Here is an 18,668-nt window from a genome sequence, read left to right as displayed (position 1 = left end):
TGCCAGGCACTCAACGTATGTTGAAATAAATATCACAACAGCATCATGAGGTAGAAATTATAGGCAAGGAAACCAAAGCCCAGCTTTAGAAATTTCCCCAAGGTCATATAGTTGGTACAGCACAGATCCCAGCTTACAGAATTCAGAATTCACACTCAGGATTGCTGTACGGTGTGTGTGTGTGTGTGTGTGTGTGTGTGTGTGTGTGTGTGTTAGAGTGAGCACACGTCCGTGAGCACGCCTCACTGTGCAGTGAGCATGTGTGTGTGTGTGTGTTAGAGTGAGCACACGTCCGTGAGCACGCCTCACTGTGCAGTGAGCATGCCTGCCCAGGGCAGCGACGACATACATTTACTTACCTACTTGACCCATTAGCATTTCCTTGGAAGATGGAATTACCACAGCGTTATGGTAAGCCTGTGGATTACAGGCTTACCATAAAAACTGTCCATTCGACAGGCATAGGAAGGCAGTCTGGAAACTTGCCCCGGGACCGGCCTTGGATCTGCACAGATGAGCCACATAGTGGATGTCATGTCAGCGTGCTGAAAGTGGAGTTTCCTGGATGTTCAGGACTGTACATATTCTGTCACTTACTGTTCAGCAAGTGACCATCCTTGTTCTCGGATGATCTTTGTAGTACAAAGGGTGTAGCTTCTTGGGTAGTCAAAACCTGCTACCAATAAATGTTTCTTTCTTTCATTTCTGACCCTTCGAGAAGAAATTCCGGCTAGGTGGATGAGGAGGTTTCAGAGTTTAGGTCACCTTTCCTGTCTTTGTGTCATGCTCTGGTCTTTGTCAGTGTCCCACCCTGCACCTTTTTTCTGTATCCCCATGTTTTTGTTTCTTGGTTTTTTGTTTTTTTAGATTATTTTAGAGGTGGGGTAGGGGCAGAGGGAGAGAATCTCAAGCAGACTCCCCGCTGAGCACGGAGCTGGACACAGGGCTTGATCTCACGACTCTGAGGTCATGACCTGAGCCAAAATCAAGAGCCGGATGCCTAACCGACTGAGCCACCCAGGCCCCCCACCGTGTCCCCATGTTTTCGACAATGATTTTCCCCAAACATAAATGGGCAGTGCTCAGAATAAAGATAAGATGGTGTCTTTGAAAAAAGTAATAGTTACATTGCTATTCTTCTTTCAGGTTGGAGTTCAAGTTTTCACCAAGAGACCTTTGGATGAACAGCAGAACAATTTCAGTCCAGACAGTGTAATCACTTACCTTAAGAAATACCCTAAAGCCCTTGTCAAGTACCTGGAACATCTAGTCATAGACAGGAGCCTGCAGGTGAGCTCTTCAGAACTTAGACTAACGTGTGAGGGCTGCCACATGACAGCCATGATTTTGGAGATAGAATTGGACTAGAAAGCTTGTTGGCAGTTGGTTCTAATGTAATGTTTTAAAGGGAGATGTTTTAAATGTTCTAATGTAGTGTTTTAAATGCCCTGCCTCCTGGATGCTCAGCCTGTACTTGTGGATGGTCTAGGGCCCTGGAGGTTTCTGAAGGAGATCGCAGATTAATTATCCTTAAGGGAAATGAGAGAACTGCACCTTTTTGGAAAATACCTAAATCTTGGGGCCCTCACTTCTCAAAGGAGAAGTGACCTTTTTATATTTTTTCTCACGGATTTGAAGTCTACCTTCTCTGTGTTGCGGTTTCTGAGATGTTTTCGATCCAGTGACCGTGTTCTGTTAACTGCCCCCAAGACCCTGCCCTGGCTTGCCTCGGTGGTGGTGCAGCCCCAGTCTCGGGAGCACCCGCAGGCTGGGGGAGCCCAGCTTCCTGCCTGCAAACGCTGTCTGCTTGGATTCCTGTCTCCTGCAGAAGGAAGAGTACCACACACAGCTGGCCCTCCTCTACCTGGACGAGGTGCTGCAGCAGAAGTCCGGCGCAAGCAGCAAGGCTGAGGAAGCCTCAGAGATACAGCTAAAGCTCCAGCACCTGCTCCAGAAGTCTGATTTGTACCGCGTCCACCTGCTGATAGGTGAGGAGCAGCTCACCAGTCTCTCCTTGACCTGCTTCTCCCAGCAGGGACGGGGAGGAGCAGATGAAGGCTCTGGTGGAGCTCCTTGTCTTGAGTCCACAGGGTCAGGGGGAGATTCCTTGAGCCTCTTTTGGCACAAAATCAGCCTGCCTGGAGGGTGGGGCGAAGCTTCTTAGGCCTCTACCCTCTAGAAATGGACACAGGGCCTTTAGCCGATGACACAGCTGCCCAGGGGGTTTGGAAGTCTGTGTGTCTGTTGAGCATGCCTTCATTTAAACTGCCTTATTCAGCTTCAGTGTGCTTGAATCCCAGTTCCTTCTGATGGCACCAGTGTTTGGGCAAGGCTGTGCTAGGAGCACTGTCCCCAGTTCAGGGCTGTCTTGGAGCCCTGAGCCCTGAGCCATAGGAAAGTGGGCAGGTATCTTGGACGGGAGCCTGGTTTTCATTTCCTTGGAGTGCAGAGTCCATGGTTTTTCTGTTGTGTAAAGCACCACAAAGCAGCACCGTGCTCCCACCTGGTAGAATTAGCTAGTTTCTTGGTGTGTTTGACACCATAGAGTTTTCAGATTTGTTCCTACTGGGATTAATAATGTATATCTCTTTAACGGCATTGACACTGTTTTTTGACCATTAACTATAGTCAGTTCTCATTATTCACCATAGTTATGTTCTATGAAGTCTCCACGAACACTGAATTACTGAATCCTGAACATTGCTCCCAGGGAAATAGAGGGTCAGGTTCCTGCAAACCGCTGATCACAACATTTTCATCAACCGATCAGTACATAACCTTGTTTTATGAGTGCTTCTTTTTAAAGACACTTATTAGGTATTATTGTTGATTGGTTAATATTGAACTCAGAGCCAGCAGAACTCTATCTAGCTCAGGCCTGAACGAAGCTCAGCTGACACACACAAAGTTTTCTCCGTAAGGCACATCACAGCACAGCCCGCCTGTGCTTGGAAACAGTAGGCCGCACCTCAGCACTGTGTTTGGGGTCCATTTTAAATGGCAATGTCACCAACAAAAAAGCACAAAAATGCAAAAACTGTGGCACTAAGTAAACCACGGAGAGGACTGTTTACAGAATGAGGGCTGCGCATGGATTGCCTTACGGGGCCTCAGCTGGAAACGTGCGTGGCAGGTGGCTCAAATTTTGTGCAACCCTGCCCATGTCCGCAAATAATCATAAAAGCACCGTAACTGCTGATTTGGGGGTGACACAGGAATTTGGGCAAGCAGGCAAATTCATGAATGTAGAATCTGAATAATGAGCACTGGCTGCATATGCCAGGCCCAGGTCAGCATGCTTAGCGTGCATTATGACGCTTTCCACGACGACCTTGTGAAATAAGTCCTATTTTTAAAAATTATTTTTATTATTATTTTCTGGCCCATGTTCGCACCAGGGCTAACATCCAGCTGTGATGCTCGGCAGCCCCCTGGTCACTCCCAGCCGACGTCCGTGCTTAGTGGTGGCTGTTAAAATGTTTTCACTGTCACCCCCGACTTACACCATACTTTACGCTTTATAAATCCCTTCATACGGATCACATGCTAATCATGGGTTTGTTGATCAGGTTCTTGCTCAGCTTATGTCGTTGAGCATATATAGAGTATCAGACACTGCAGCAAGGATATACAGGTGGATGTGACTTGGTTCTTGTCCTCAGTTTACCAAGAATGTGGATAGGGGCTGATGGGAGTTCCATGTGGGATGGAGGGGAGGGAGCAGGGAGAAGGTGCTGTCTGAGCGGTCACAAAGGATAAGTCTGGGCTTGCAGGTCAGACTGGGGAGCTTGCAGGCAGTGGGGTGTCTGCCAAGGCACTGTGGGAGAACACTGGAAACTCAGGGACTAGCTCTTTCCCCTCATTAGGTGACTTGGCGGTGGTCAGCCGGGCACATTTTGATAACAGTTCTTGTGCAGCCTGTCCCCTCGGGGTGGCTGAGAATCTCCTATAAATGGAATGAGCGATGTGAAAAGTGTAGGTCACTGCAATGACCTTCCCTTTACCATCTTTGCACCTCGCCCATGCCTTAAACCTGGTGGCCACTTAGTAATTACTTGGTGACCGCTCCTCATGAGGATGACAAACATGCATGCCGCAGCTTCTGTGTTTAGTGCCCTGGCTGACATATGTGATGGAACCGGCCCTTCGCTGCAGGCCTGAGTGTGGTCAGGCTCCAAAGGCAGAAAGCCTGTAATCTGAGGATTAATGTTGGCCCCTGAAATAGGACTTGTCCTCTGAATATCTTTCACGGTAGGAAAAGACCTCACGTTATCTTCCTATGTTCCAGAGGGAGTGAAAAGCAAAGGGCCTCTACCAGTGAGACACAGCCCTCTAAGGACAGGGCCTTGGTCAGATCTTTCTGTGGTGGTGTCATTTTCCTTATAGCCGAAAAACTTAAATTGCTGGAGAAATAAAAGAAGAGCTTTAGAGTAATGTAGATCAGGATTTTTAACAATACGAACCCACACTCCTTCACATGAAATATAATTTAAATTGGAATAAAGGGGTTCAATGCACTTTTTTGCCAGGGAGGGTTAGTGTCTGAATTTAAATCAATAAAGTGTCTTTCTGCTGTAGTTGAAAGGTCCCGTACTGGGAAAATAGGAACAATGCTGGATTAATTGGAAGCCTGCAGCCGTGATACTCATGTTTCACCATGCCGGCTGAGATGACAGGTCATTTGTTTTATTCAGTCGCTAAGCATTATTAAAAATGTGTATTCTGCAGTTAGGTTCTACCTAAAAGTAGGGACTGGCTTCCCCTTTGGGAAGGCCCAGCTCTGCAGCACGGGGGCACAAGCAAGCCTTGTGTGAACCTTCGAGGTAGCTGGCTGCGCTTTGCCCTTTCTTAAGTGGAGAGCACAGGGGAGGTGGGGGGCAAGCTGGGGCTGGCTCTAACCGCCGGCTGCTGCCGCACTGCCGCACAGATAGAATCCGGGGCGCCGGGCTCCCCATGGAGAGCGCCATCCTGCACGGAAAGCTGGAGGAGCACGAGGAGGCCCTGCGCATCCTGGTGCACGAGCTGCGGGATTTCGCGGCGGCCGAGGACTACTGCCTGTGGCGCTCGGAGGGCAGGGACCCGCCGTACCGGCAGCGGCTCTTCCACACGCTGCTGGCCATGTACCTCCAGCCTGGCCCCGCTGCGCCTGAGCTGGCCGTGGCCGCCACGGACCTCCTGAACCACCGCGCGGCCGACTTCGACGCCGCCCGCGTCCTGCCGCTGCTGCCGGGCACCTGGTCGGTGCAGCTGCTGCACCCGTTCCTGGCCGGGGCCGTCAGGAACAGCGTGCACGCCCGCAGGACCGCTCAGGTGGCTCTGGGCCTGGCCAGGTCCGAAAACCTGATCTACAAGTACGACAAGGTGAGAGCCGGGCCCTTCTTGAACCCCCCCCTCCCCGCCCCTGGGGCCGTTTTATTTCAGGTAGTTACCGGGGAAAATTATTCCTTGTCAGTTTTTTTTTCCTCTGCACCTTCAACACCTCAAATATCCGATTCCGCTCACCTAGAAACCGAGGTACATGGCAGCAGAGGCGCGAGCGGGGCTGGCGGGTGCTGTTCTTCTCCACTGTTAGCGATGCTCTGGAGAGGCCAGCATGGCCTGAGCGTGGGTGACGGTCCAGGCAGCGTGCTACGCCGGGCAGCACCGGGTCAGCTCGTCACCTCAGCTGTCTCCTGCAGTGTCTACCCCGTGTCACAGAAGGGGACACTGAGGCCTGGGGAAGTCACACAGCACATGAAGAGCCCAGACGTGGATTCCAGGCCAGCTCAGAACCCCACACTCTTGGTCCCCGGCTACTGAGCCGGGGCTGCGAGAACCAGTGCCACAGACGGCGTGGCCGCCTTTCACCAGCGCTGGTGTCCTCATGTGGCAGAGAGGGGTCAGGCACTGGTCTCTCTTCCTCTTCTCCTTTTTTTTTTATATCAGTCCCAGGTGTACAGCACGATGATTTGGTATTTGTGTGTGTGGTGACATGATCGTCACAGTATGTCTGGTTTACCTCTGTCACCGTACATAGTTAACAGGTCTTTTTCCTGTGATGAGAACTTCAAGATCTACGCTCTTAGCTACTTTCAGATATAAAATACAGTGGTATTAACTGTAGACACCGTGCTCTACGGCACATCCCCAGGACTTAACTTGTTCTATAATCGAAAGGTGGTACCTTCCGACCCCCTGTACCCATTTTGCCCATCCCTGTGCCCCCTGCCTCTGGCAGCCACCAGTCTCTTCTGTTTCTATGAGTTGGGCTTTTTTTTTTTTTTAGATTCTACATATTAGTGAGATCACACAGTATTTGTCTTTCTCTGTCTCACTTATTTCACTTTGCATAATAACCTTCTAGGTCCGTCCATGTTGTCACAGATGGCAAGATTTTTCTCCTTTTTATGGCTGAATAGCATTCCATCGTATAAATACACTGCATTTTCTTTATCCAACAAGGGACACCTAAGCTGTTTTTATGTCTTGGCTGTTGTGGATCATGCTGCAGTGAACGTGGGGGTTAGTGTTTTGAGTTAGTGTTTTCATTTCCTTCAGATAAATACCCAGGAGTGGAATTGCCTGGTCATGTGGTAACTCTGTTGTTGCTTTGTTGAGGAACCTCCATGCTGTTCTACACAGTGGCTGCACCAGTTTGCATCCCACCAGGAGTGCACCAGGGTTCCTTTTCTCCACATCCTAGCCTCCTCTCTTCCTCTCCTTGTAATGGCCCCAGTCCCGTCCCGGGAGCTCCACCCTCTTGGCCCCATCCAACCTCAGTCACCTCCCAAAGGCCCCAAATACCATCCCACTGAAAATCAGAGCTTCAACATAGGAATTTGGGGGGGGGATATAAACATCCAGTCCATGATAGTCCCCAGTGTATATCCCCTTCTGGAGACTTCTTTCTGTGAGGCCCACACTCCATGCAGCCAGTCCAGGGATCTTTCCAGAGTGGGAACCTGACGTGGTCCTCCCACGTGGAAGCCTTCATGACTCTCCAGGGGAGGAGTTGAGGCCTGGAAGGTCCCGTCTCTCCTCCTTCGGCCTGGCCCTCTCCCTCTCTCCTTGCTTCCCGGGACATGTGGAACCTCCCTGATGTGACATGTTGTTTCACACATACAGCCTTTGTACCCGTGGTTCCCTCTGACGTATTAACCTTTCCTTTTGGGCCTGGTGACTGCCTACTCAAAATGCAGCCTTAGTATTGTTTCCTTTGGGAAAACCTTCATATCCCTTCAAGCAGGCGAGCCCCCTCCTTTGCCCACCCACACATTTCCGTGCACGCATCCATCATCATCTCCCATCACTCTTCAACTCTGGGTTCTTTGAGGGTAGGGAACTTCATCTGTTTATCTTGGTATCCCTAGAGCCAAGCCCGGCGTCTCAAAGGTGTTGAAGAAATGTTTGTTGAAGGACTGAGGAAAACTGAGGAGTATAGGGTGACTTCACTAAGTTGCTGGTTGATACTGCCGGTAGGCCGGCTTACCTGGGCTGACAAGTGAACTGTGCAAAAAGGCTTCTTAACTTGCAGAATTGTAGTCCTGTTTATCAGATAGGGTCTAAGGGGGGTACAGCCGGTTTTGTTAGTAACGTTTAAACAAATGAAATTATGTTTCCCAGCACCAGGCAGGACGGTGCCACTAATCAACCATATGGCTTTGATGGAGTCCCTTATTTGTGCCTTACCTTTCTTGTATGTGAATGAGAGGACCTGGGAATTGGATCATCGAAAGGGCCTTACTCCGCTCTGACATGACGTCACTTTCCGACAGGCCTTGCTCAAACGCAGAGCTCAGAGAACGTTTGGGAGAGGGTCTGGGTAGAAATGCCTTGGCCAAGCAAGCAGCTTTCACTTTTTGTGAAATAAGCAAGCAGTTTTGTAGCATTTGAAAACAGTTTTCTTATTACTATTATTTTTTCCTTCTCCAGTTGCTCAGGATGTTTTTGTTTATTTTTGCCTCTAATATTCTGTTTTGAGAGGTCGACGTGAAAGCATTCCGCCATGAGTAATAATAATCCATGGGGTAACGCATGTCCGCTCCGGTATAACTCTAGGTGACAGGGTCCTCAGTGTTTCTTTCTTTCTTTCTTTCTTTCTTTCTTTTTTTTCTTTCTTTTTTGCAGATGAAGTTGAAAGGAAGCTCAGTTCAGCTCTCGGACAAAAAGCTCTGCCAGATGTGCCAAAATCCCTTTTGTGAGCCTGTGTTTGTTAGATATCCAAATGGTGGGCTCGTCCACACCCATTGTGCCGCCAGCAGACACACGAACCCCAGCTCCCCCGGCCCCGGCGCGCGGACTTGAAGAGGCCCAGGCGAGGGCGCGACGGGGACCCTGAGTTCTTTACCAAGCCTGCTGGGTGCAGAGGGCAGAAAGCCACTGCACTAGTGTCGGCCAAGGGGTGACATCTGGGCGCTGGGGAGACTTCAGTCAATGTGAAACTGCTCGCCACTCCACCCTGAATGTACGCCGAAAATCCCGGAAACAGACGCACGTCAGGGTTCGCCCGTCCCGGGACACAGTAATCCCAAACAGATGTCTACTTTGAGAGAAAAATGAGCCTTCCCCGTGCCGTCCAGACAAGCTGGACCCCCCCACCCCGGCGCCCCCCGGTCTTCAGGCACGCATTTGCACTGGAAACATTTGCTTCAGGGCGGCAGAGTCGGAACTCTCGCTGGCCAGGGTGAGGGGCTCGGCCTTGGGGGTTGGGGGGCTGCTTCCGGCGTTACCTCGTGGGCTCTGCCTTTGCCCTTAGTAACGGCTGACCTTGAGGCGGGGGGCTCCTTCTGTTCTTGCCTACTTCCCACCTGGCTCGCAACCCCTGACGGCTTCTGCCTTGTGTCCCCGAGCGCCCCCTCTCGGGGAAGTCGAGGACCCACTGGAAAGTGCTTAAAGCCCCAGGTGAGAAGCTGCTGGCTCCACGTGCAAGACGGCAGACAGCAGGCCTGCGGCACCTGAGGGCCCCGGTGTCGCCGGTCGGGCCCGTCCCATCCCATCCCACCACCTGCTGATTTGAAACTCCACGATTGACACGACTGACTAAAAATGATTATTTGAAGTTCTGTCATCTCTGCCGTTTTTCTCTGCTTTAGAAATTCATCTGTCATCCGTTAGGGACATTTTTTTTTTTCCCTGTTAAAATGTACCTCCTGCTGACCCCTCGGGAAATGAAAAGGGAGACGTTATGAGCACAAGCCACGCGGAAGTTCACGAGAAGCCGGTTTAGCCTCACCCATACACACGTCAGGGTTCTGGCAGCGGGTGACAGCTGCCCTGGCCTGTGACGAGGCGCCATCTTGCCTGCCGGGCGCTTCTGCACACCCCGATGAGGAAGTCCAGTCAGGCTGCCTTACCTCCCAGCACTTTACACGCCTGCTCTGAGGTTTCCTGAACACACAGGAGGAGTCCCTCTTGTTCACCACAGACTGGGGATTCACTATGTTTCTGCCAAACATCGCGGAGAAGCCGAAGCCGTCCTTACTTCACTGCCCTCTTTTGAATTTCCTCGCTGGGATTAATGATTCTATTAGGAACTGTACCCCCTGCCGTCACGCTGGGAAAGCAAGCATCAGCTTGTATGTGTCGCAGGAGAGGACCCTGGAATACCGCCTCTCTGTCAGCCCAAGCCTTACAGGGTGGGGGCTGAAGATCTCATGGTCCGTTCCCGAAACAGTGCTCTCCTGTACTGATAATGGCCAGTCTTCTTCTTCCTCCTGTGATTCTAAGTGGCCCAAGAAAGCAAAGGCACCCCTGCATTCCTCCCTAGCCGTGTCTCCATCTAAAGAATCAGTGATGAAGAAATGCTCCTTGTAACTCAGCCACATACTATGTCAGTGGGGACAAAGTCGAAGCCCGGTCATGAGTTGACCCTGTGGATGACTGGTGCAGAATGGTCCTCTTACCGTGCATGGTACCATCACGACTCGCGAGCTTGCGTTTCCCCCTCAGAGAACAAGTCCCTAGCGCGTGCAGGACCACACTGCTGAAAGCACTGTTTCCCCGGCCACATTTTGTGGTCTGGAGAGCGCCTTGTGATTGCTCATTCCTAACTTGGGGACACTAGTCTCCGCTCTCTCTGAACATTGGTCAGTTTTTTGAAACGTTTGTCATCCTTTAGAATGACGGGGATTAAAGTCGAGTCGTCTTCTGTGTTCAGAACCGTACCTTGCTCTCCTCTTTCTCTGACTCCCATGGGCCCTTTTCGCAAGTCAGATTTTTAAAATAAATACATGGTTCTTTCTAAAGGCCTGCTGTTTTGTGACTATGGCGTTGACTAGAACAATTAGAACATTGCTCAGCCCTTTCCTCCCCTCATTAAGTTCTGTGTAATCATTCTAGTTAAAACAGCATGAACTGAGCCCAGTTGGCGTTAATATTCTCTGGGCGATACTGTTGGATTTTAGGAACTCTTTCTCTGCTGTTTCCTGTCAGGTATTAACGTGGCAGCGTCCTGGAGGGTGTGCAGCACTGGGCCTGAGTTCAGAGCTGAAGAGCTCATGCCCACGAGCTTGCTAAATGTGCTTGCTGAGGTCTGGAGCCCAGAGCGGCTCGGGTGGCTGTGGGGTCACACCACCAAACCGATGCCCGTCACACAACGAGGGTAGCCCTTGCTTTTTGCTTGCTCCCCTGTGGAAACCTTTGTCCTTGCAACTTTATCCTTCACCCCTGGTCAGGTTCCAGATACACAAGATGTACAAATGTAAACTTGTTGATTTTATTAAAATTCTTTTAATTCTTTGTTCTTTCTGTAATTTTTCTTATATATAACACTCATCTTGGCGAGGTGACGGCTCCCACCTGCACAGTACCTAGTCGTAAGAGTTCTGGAACTTACTCACCCGGACCTCATGGCTCCTCCCAGCACCTGCAGCCAATGTGCATTGGCCACCCCTTAAATTCTTTGTTCTTACTTTACTGAATTTTAAACGCTCCACTTCTGAATGTATCTCCTGCATATTCTCAAAGTGCTCCTTGACATCTGTTACCTTCACATCAGCCGTACCCTAAGGACTTTAGCAGAGGAGATGTCTGGTCACTTCTTGCATACCTCGCCTTGTAGCCAAATGCCCTTTAAGTAGGACTGTGGCCCTTGGATTTCTAACTCTGAACATAGTCAAGGACTAGAACTTTGTTTCACCTTTTAAATTTTACTTCATCCCTTAGAATCTTGTTCATAGGAGGTCTTTGAGAAACGCTGTTGAATGAATTTCACAGCATGTGCCCGTGTTCCTTTTTTCATTCTGGGCGCTGTGCCAGCCCTGAGGAGAGCCCCTGACAGCTCTCACCCTATTCTCCATGCCAGTCAGGCTGGTGGATTCCAAATGCATGTGGGTGATAGTAGAGGTGAGGAGTCAGGCGGCGGCATCCATATCTCAAGTTGCAGGAACTGAGGCACAGGTTGGTGGGGTGGTTTTCTTGGGAGGACAAGACCGAGAGCTCTAGTCCCCACCGGCTGAGTTCCCCTCCTGGTGCTTCGCCAGCCCCTAAAACTAGCAACCATCCCAGGGTGGACTGCATTATTCACACAGCAGTGTTGCTGTTTTCAGAAAGTCACGAAGCAACGAGTTTAATATCCTTTTCTTATTCTATTATATTCCTGTGGCTCGTTAGCATATTAGAGATTAAAAGGGGGATGCTCAGTCGATTAAGCATCCGACTCCATTTCGGCCCAGGTCATGATCTCAAGGTCGTGAGACCTATAGCTCCACGTTGGGCTCCACCCTGGATGGGGAGCCTGCTTGGGAGTCTCTCTGTCCCTCTCCCTCCGCCCCTCCCCACCCTGCTCCCATGCTCTCTCTGAATGAATGAATGGGTGCTTAGGCTTATAAACCTGACTAGAAAGGGAAAAGTGATAGAGTCATACTGCCTACCAGAATATTACAAGGCCAAGTCGCTGAGAGAGAAAAAGAGTATAAATTGATGTCCTGAATGTGACTGTTGGTAGAAGCAAAGACTGGGGCCTGACTCCGTGAAATGGGCTATGACTCGTGTTAGATTAATTAGATACCGACTAACACCCCATTTGCTCCTAGCAGATCTGTCAGCCTGAGCGTCTGAAATGAAAATGTACAAGAATCTAGACCATATGGACCAGGGGCCCTTTCACCTCAAGAACGCTAAATGGCTGGAGCGCCATCTAAAAGCTTGTTAATACCTTGTTCAGTGATAAGCACTGGAATTAATGAAGCCTGCTTTCTTTAGCTGGCAGCCAGGAAAGGGAAACAAATAGCTATAATTCAGCCTGCAGTCCAGAGCTGTAAATTAGTTAAACAGGGGCTTGGAAGTGCCACATGCGACTCAACAGGCCAGGAGAGAGAAGGAATGTGTCCCCACTAGATGTGGGGAGCCTAGGTCTCGTCAGGCTGACACACTCAGTGGGGGGCCTGGGCCAGTCACATCCCCTAGACCTTGGGTGGTGTCCTCTGTAGGCTGGAGCTGGAGCTGCAAGGTATCTGAGGACCCTTCAGGAAATCAGCGCAGAGGAGTGGAGTGGGTGTGGTCCAGCCTTTGAGACCAAATGCTGCCCTAGAGGATCGTGGGTCTCAGGCTGTGTCCAAGCTCTCTCCCACAGCCCTTCACTGTTAGGGTCATCTTCCTCTAGCGAATGTTTTCCATTTGTCTCACTTGACCAGTTTTTCGTTAGTGTCCCCAGCTGAGCTGGGGAGGCAGAGACCCGGCCTCATCTCATTAGGTTTGTGGCTTTGTTGATACACAGCACATGGCACCACTAGTACCCATCTGACTGACTCATTCTAGCCTCTACCTCTTTTATCCACACATGGCAGTGATTTACCTGAGCACGTAGTGTGCACCATAAAATTAGCATAGTGGGGCTGCCCCCACCCCCTCCCACCTCTGCTGTCAGCACCGTATCAACCCCCACAGCCATTCTAAAGTGTTTTTCAATACATTGCCAATGGACCGTCAACTGTTGACTTCAGCTTACGAATAAACCATAACGCTAAACTTTTGCTTTCTTTAGAATTATCATTTCTCCAGTTGTTGTACATGTCTAAAGGCATTTGAATTTTTTGTGCTTTCACTTAATTTACGAGACTGTGTTCCCTTTTTTTATATGAGGGATAGTCAGACTCAATTTTCTGTCAAAAAAACGTTACCATAGTACTTTATGTAAATATATTTTCTGTGTGTTAGTCTGCTTGCCATTTTCATGGTTTTTTTAATTATAAAATATACTAACGTAAAATTGGCCATTTTAACTGATTATTTTCCATTGTAAGTTCAGTGGCACTAAGTACCTTCATAGTTCCCTCACCACTATCTCCAGAACTCTTTCCTCTTCCCAAACTGCAACTCTGTGCCCATTAAACACTACCCTCCCCACCCTCTTTCGCCCAGCCCCTCAGAACCCCCATTCTACTTTCTGGCTCTATGAACTGGATTACTAGGGACCTCCTATAAGTCACAGTATTTGTCGTTTTGTGACTGGTTTATTGCACTCAGCATAATGTCCTCAAAATTCACCCATGTAGCATATGTTAGTATCTCCTTCCTTTTTAAGGCTGAGTAATACTTTCATAGCTTTTATATAGTATATTTAGTTATACAAAGTGTGAGTACATAGATGACCTGCTGATATGTATTTTATATAAAATTAGAATCGCTACTTTATATATTCTTAGCAACATGTAAGATATAACCCTGTACCAACCATCAAAAAGTCATCATTTATTGTCCTAGTCTCTCCCACTAGGTTAAAACAGACCCACAAACAGAGCTTACAGACGGCCTTATGGGGACTCTTTCAAAAATGGGTTCAAAAATCTGCACAGATCTTGTCAACAAGGAAAGACACAAAGCTTTCCCCATCATGAGGTGACAGTGTTCATCTGCAGGGGTCCGCAGAGAGCCGATTCAGAAACAAGGGCGAGACTAGCTTATATGAGAAAGTGGCCCAAGCAGGCAGCTTCCCTACGGGCCGAAGCCTGTGCCAGAGTCGTCAAGGAGGGCTGTGGGGGTTTCCCTAGCAGGCCTCCGAATGGAGGTGTGCACGTTATCCACAGTTTTCCCAAGCCCTCTTTACACAGCCTCTGGAACGTCAGGGAGGAAGGAGGTATGCCTGCCCCCAGGCCCCTGGTCATGCCCCTTCTTAGGCCCTTGCCCCAGGTATATGCTTCCAGGAGGTCCCGGACTGTGGAGTCTGATGACACCGAGCGCTGGGTAGGAAGGGGGCATTCTCCTCCTCACTTCCCTGGGGGAGCAAGAAAGTGACAGCGGGCGGTGTGGCCAGTGTGTGCAGTGTCGGTGTCTGGGGTGGTGCAGGCTGGTATTGCCTACTTCTGCACACGGGCAGCAGCGAGACTACCACAGCAAATGGCAACCAGCCTGTTTCCTTCAGTCAAACTCCTTCCGCTGCCATGAAGAGTCTTGGGGCTGGGGAATTCCAGCAGGTTTGTGCACCCGCACTGCAGACCTATGTTCTGGGCAATCCACAGCAAAGGTTATGTCGCTACAGGGGAAGGGACGTCGAGACTGCTCCCAGGGTGGCAGTCCGTGCAGCTGAACGGTGGCAACGTACAGGTGCTAAGCCAGATTCCGATTGTGCACCTACTGATAAAATTTCCAGATACTCGTGTTTATGGCAATACTAGAAGATGAGCTGCTTCCTCACAGCTGACAGGGAAGGTCAGCTATTCCCAGCCTGCCAGGGCTGGGCCTGGATGCACATCCAGTGGACGGGAGGACGGCTGGCTCTGTGCGTGGGAGCTGTCCAGCACCGTCGTCTGTGCGGCACGCCTACGGCCCCTCCTGGGGCAGCTACTGCCGCGGTGACTCGCTCCACGTTACTATCATGTTCAAGCAACTGGAGAAATAGAACCAACCTGGCTGGAGAGGAAGGCAGTGCACGGGCTAAAGGACTGGAGTTACCAGGGACTGTATTTAATGCCAATTTAATGCGGTTTTCCTGTTTCAGTTCATGCTTTCATGTAGTCATATAGTCAATCATCCACAATACCTGCTATGATGCCAGGTATTGTGCTAAGTTCTGTGGATAAAATGGTGAAAAAGGGGCACCTGGGTGGCTCGGTCGATTAAGCGTCCGACTGTTGGTTTCGGCTCAGGTCATGATCTCAGCGTCCTGGGATCGAGCCCTGCGTATTAGGCTCAGCGCTCAGCAGGGAATCTACTTTTCTCCCCCTCTCTCTGCCCCTTCCCCTGCTGGCATGTGCGTGCTCCCTCTCTTTCTCAAATAAATAAATCTTTTCCAAAAAAAAACATCGAAAAAGACACATTTGGTCTCGGCCCTGCTAGAGCTCACCTTAGAGATAATGAGAGCGCAGTGGGACAAATGCCTAGAGTACACCCACGGCACAGCCGAGGAGCCCTCGGTTGGAAAGGAAGTGCTTCCGGCAGAGGGACCAGCAGAGTCCAGCCCGGAGGTGGGTAGGATGGTAGAGACTCAGTTTGACTGCAGCCTGGACAGCAGGCAGGGGGTGGTGACAGATGAGGCTGGGGGCTGAGGCTTCAGCCTGCTTCTCAGCAGAAGACAAAACACAAGTGTTTGTGCTGTGGAATGACCCACTGCCCCCACATGCCGGGGCAACCACGGCCAACAGTTGCATCTAGGATTTTGCCTCTTCATCTTTACATAGTTTTTAATGATACAGGAAAGGACCCCTCCCCTCCCCCCACCAGAAAGACACAATACAAACTGTGTTAGCCAGTTTCCTTGGAGAATCCTTTGCTTTAAAATGTAGTGTATTAATAGACAAGTTGAGGTATAGGAAAGCTAGCAGACCAGGAGATGATTGCTTTTGAAAAGATAGTTTTTATACTCAGCTCCCAGGAGGAGGGGCCATGCCACAGGGATCCGCACAAGGAATCCTGGGGGCGGGGGGAGTCGAGATCACAGGGAGAGGGTGGGTAGTGTGGGCAAGAGTCTTTCTTGTGGTTTCCCAGGGCAGAAATGGGTGAGGCAGGGGAAGCAGGCTTAGGGGTGGGTAGTTTGAATGATTTCAGCAGGCTCTGGCGTGTGTCGAGGCTGTCTGGTTGTCTGGTCCCAGGTCCCCCTCCCCAGCAGGGGAGGTGGATAGTGGCCAGGAGTGTGGGAGCCTCAGACGAAGTGGTGGGGTGCAGGCCCTGGATCGGTGTCTAGTATTTATGTGAGGCACTGGTAGGTGAGCTGTATACTCTCTCCAGGAGTTAGCTAGCCCTGGGAGCGGCATTCTCTTCACGGGTGGCAAGGCCACAATGTCAAAGCATCGGAAGACAGAAAATAAGAGAAGTGGTTAATACATCCTTTGGATGAGGCCACCAGCAAAACCACAATTACAGTCTACTCTGCTTCCCAGGTCAGAGAATTGAACTTAAATACTTAATATGCTTTGAACAGCAGGGTAGAAAATGTTGCCTCAGAGTTGCAGAAGCGTGAGACACGGAAAATAGAATGGTCTGGAAATGCTTCCATGGCCCAGCCCGCCAGCCGGACTTCTGCTGTCTTCCAAGGGCTGGCTGACTCCAGTTGGCCTGCAGTTGCCACAAATAATCCTCTCAGCCCAAATTGGTTTCTGGAGAGGTGTAATATCTTTAACGGTTATTTCTGTGACTCCATTCTATATGTAATCAGTGAATATATATTAAATGGCCTTAGCTTTTGCAAAACTGCAGAGCTATTCTATAATGCCACCTTGGTCACAATGGCTGCCTGTTTTCTCCCCCAGCTACCTCGATGCCCCAACTCATGATCCCACTAAGGCCCAAAGGAGGCTCTGCCCGACTTGTTGGCAGAGGGCCCGGCCCATTGGTGGTTCATAGGAAGTGCTTCATGACCTGCCCATACACTTTCTCAAGTTGTTGGTAAATTTTTTTTAAGATTTTTATTTATTTATTTGAGAGAGAGAGGAAGGGAGAGACAGAGCACGAGCAGAAGGGGGAGGGGCGGCGGGAGAAGGACAAGCAGACTCTGCACTGAGTGGGGACCCCTATGTGGGGCTCGATCCCAGGACCCTGGGATCGTGACCTGAGCCAAAGACACATGCTTAACCAACTGAGCCACCCAGGCGCCCCTCAAGTTGTTGGTAATTCTTAAGTACAACTGGTGAGAGAATAAATTTCCACAGGCTTTCTTAAAAAGAATTATATATAAAATTTCTCAGCAAAGAAATTTATGCCAAGGATATTCATTACAGCATTTTTTAAAAATGATGAAAAATGTAAAAATAAATACACAAAAAACCAGAGAGTACTTCAGTTACTTAGCTTGTGGTGCATCCACACAATGGAAGAATTTCAGCCACCAGAAAGCACTTTGAAAAAACAAAAACAAAATTAAAAACAAAACAAAACAAAAACTAGGCTATGAAGTTGTGGTGTGGTGTAGTATGATCTGAACTTTGCAAAAGAAAATATCCATTTTTTATATTTCTTACATATAAATACAATTGTGGCTTTTTATTATGAAAGTTTAGAAAATGTTTAATTTTTTTGTGTTGGGGTTTTAAAAAATCCAATTATTGTTTTCATTTCTATAAGCAGCAAATTATAATTGAAAAATATATAATTGAAAAAATGAGTAGATGTGATCTTTACTTTTTTTTTTTTTTGAGAGAGTGAGCAAGAGTGGAGGGAGAGAGGGAGGGGGAGAGGGAGAATCTTAAGCAGGTCCCATGTCCAGCGCAGAGCCTGATTTGGGGCTCAGTCTCACAACCTTGAGATCATGACCCGAGCTGAAATCAAGAGTCAGATGCTTAACTGACTGAGCCACCCAGGCGCCCTGCTCTTTACAACTTTTCTTAAGATTAGACAACATTCATTCATAAGGATGGAGAAGAATTTAGATTCTTTCACAGAATCTAAATCTAAACTTCAGAGGCACCTGGGTGGCTCAGTCGGTTAAGCGTCTGCCTTCAGCTCAGGCCATGACCCTGGATCCCTGGGATGGAGCCCAAGCATCCAGGCTCCCCACTCAGCAGGGAGCCTGCTTCTCCCTCTGCCTCTGCTTCTCCCTCTGCCTCTCCGCTCCGCTTGTTCTCTGTCTCAAATAAATAAATAAAATCTTTTCAAAAAATAAGTGCTTCCAAAAGTGAGCTTGGCTACTTTTCCCCTCAACTGCAATGATGGGCAAAGGGGTAGCAGTTGCCAGAGGGTGGAACGCACAGATCCAGTGTGAGGGATCTTTCTACCTACCCGGGCCTTGGGGAGCACCTCAGAAGGCTGAACTGGCTTATCAGTGTCCTCAGATTGGTGATCACAAAAAGGTAAAGTTCTGGTCACACAGGTAAGTTCTCTCTGTTCCTTTCAGACTAATTAGAAAAAAAAATCTGTCATAGCCACAGCCGCTCCTGGTTGGCTCTCTGAGCCAGGCAATCTCCGGCATTCCTCTTGTTCCTAGGACACCTTGTCCCCTGCTTCTCAAGGATGAAAGACAGGAGAGCAGAAGGTAGGCCGGGACTGTCTGCGAAAGTAAGCTTGGATGCCTGCCCGAAATGATGCGGATGCACATGCACGCACACGCACACACACAGACACACAGATACACACAGACACACACACAGACACACACACACACACACACAGACACACACACACACACACCATGCTTTTGCATTCAAACTTCTTTATTCTTGCAGAATCCAGATGTCAACCTCCCAGCTGGGGGCCCCAGGCCCTCCCTTTTCATGAATAAATTGCCTCAGCCTGGCCGAGCCCCCTCCCACACTCCCTGGTGG

At 49.5% G+C, this 18,668-nt stretch overlaps 1 protein-coding gene across 2 annotated transcripts in view; it reads left to right on the top strand.

Moving 5' to 3' along the window:
• TGFBRAP1 (transforming growth factor beta receptor associated protein 1) overlaps positions 1–18,668 on the top strand; it is an 80,900-nt gene that overhangs the window by 54,159 nt on the left and 8,073 nt on the right. The window contains exons 9-12 of one of the 2 annotated variants that reach the window (XM_028103951.2): positions 1,147–1,290; positions 1,829–1,988; positions 4,928–5,361; positions 8,107–10,716. In XM_028103951.2, the coding sequence (XP_027959752.1) occupies positions 1,147–1,290; positions 1,829–1,988; positions 4,928–5,361; positions 8,107–8,283 (915 nt within the window). In that variant the 3' untranslated portion in view covers positions 8,284–10,716. Of the gene's footprint in view, positions 1–1,146; positions 1,291–1,828; positions 1,989–4,927; positions 5,362–8,106; positions 10,717–18,668 lie in introns of those variants that run through there. The other variant, XM_028103952.2, reaches the window with a different exon arrangement.

This window comes from Eumetopias jubatus, unplaced genomic scaffold (assembly GCF_037043125.1).
Source record: "Eumetopias jubatus isolate StellerSeaLion01/CBP00866 unplaced genomic scaffold, mEumJub1_p1.0 scaffold_9, whole genome shotgun sequence".
Lineage (NCBI taxonomy): Eukaryota > Metazoa > Chordata > Mammalia > Carnivora > Otariidae > Eumetopias > Eumetopias jubatus.
This window is presented reverse-complemented; position numbering and strand designations above follow the sequence as displayed.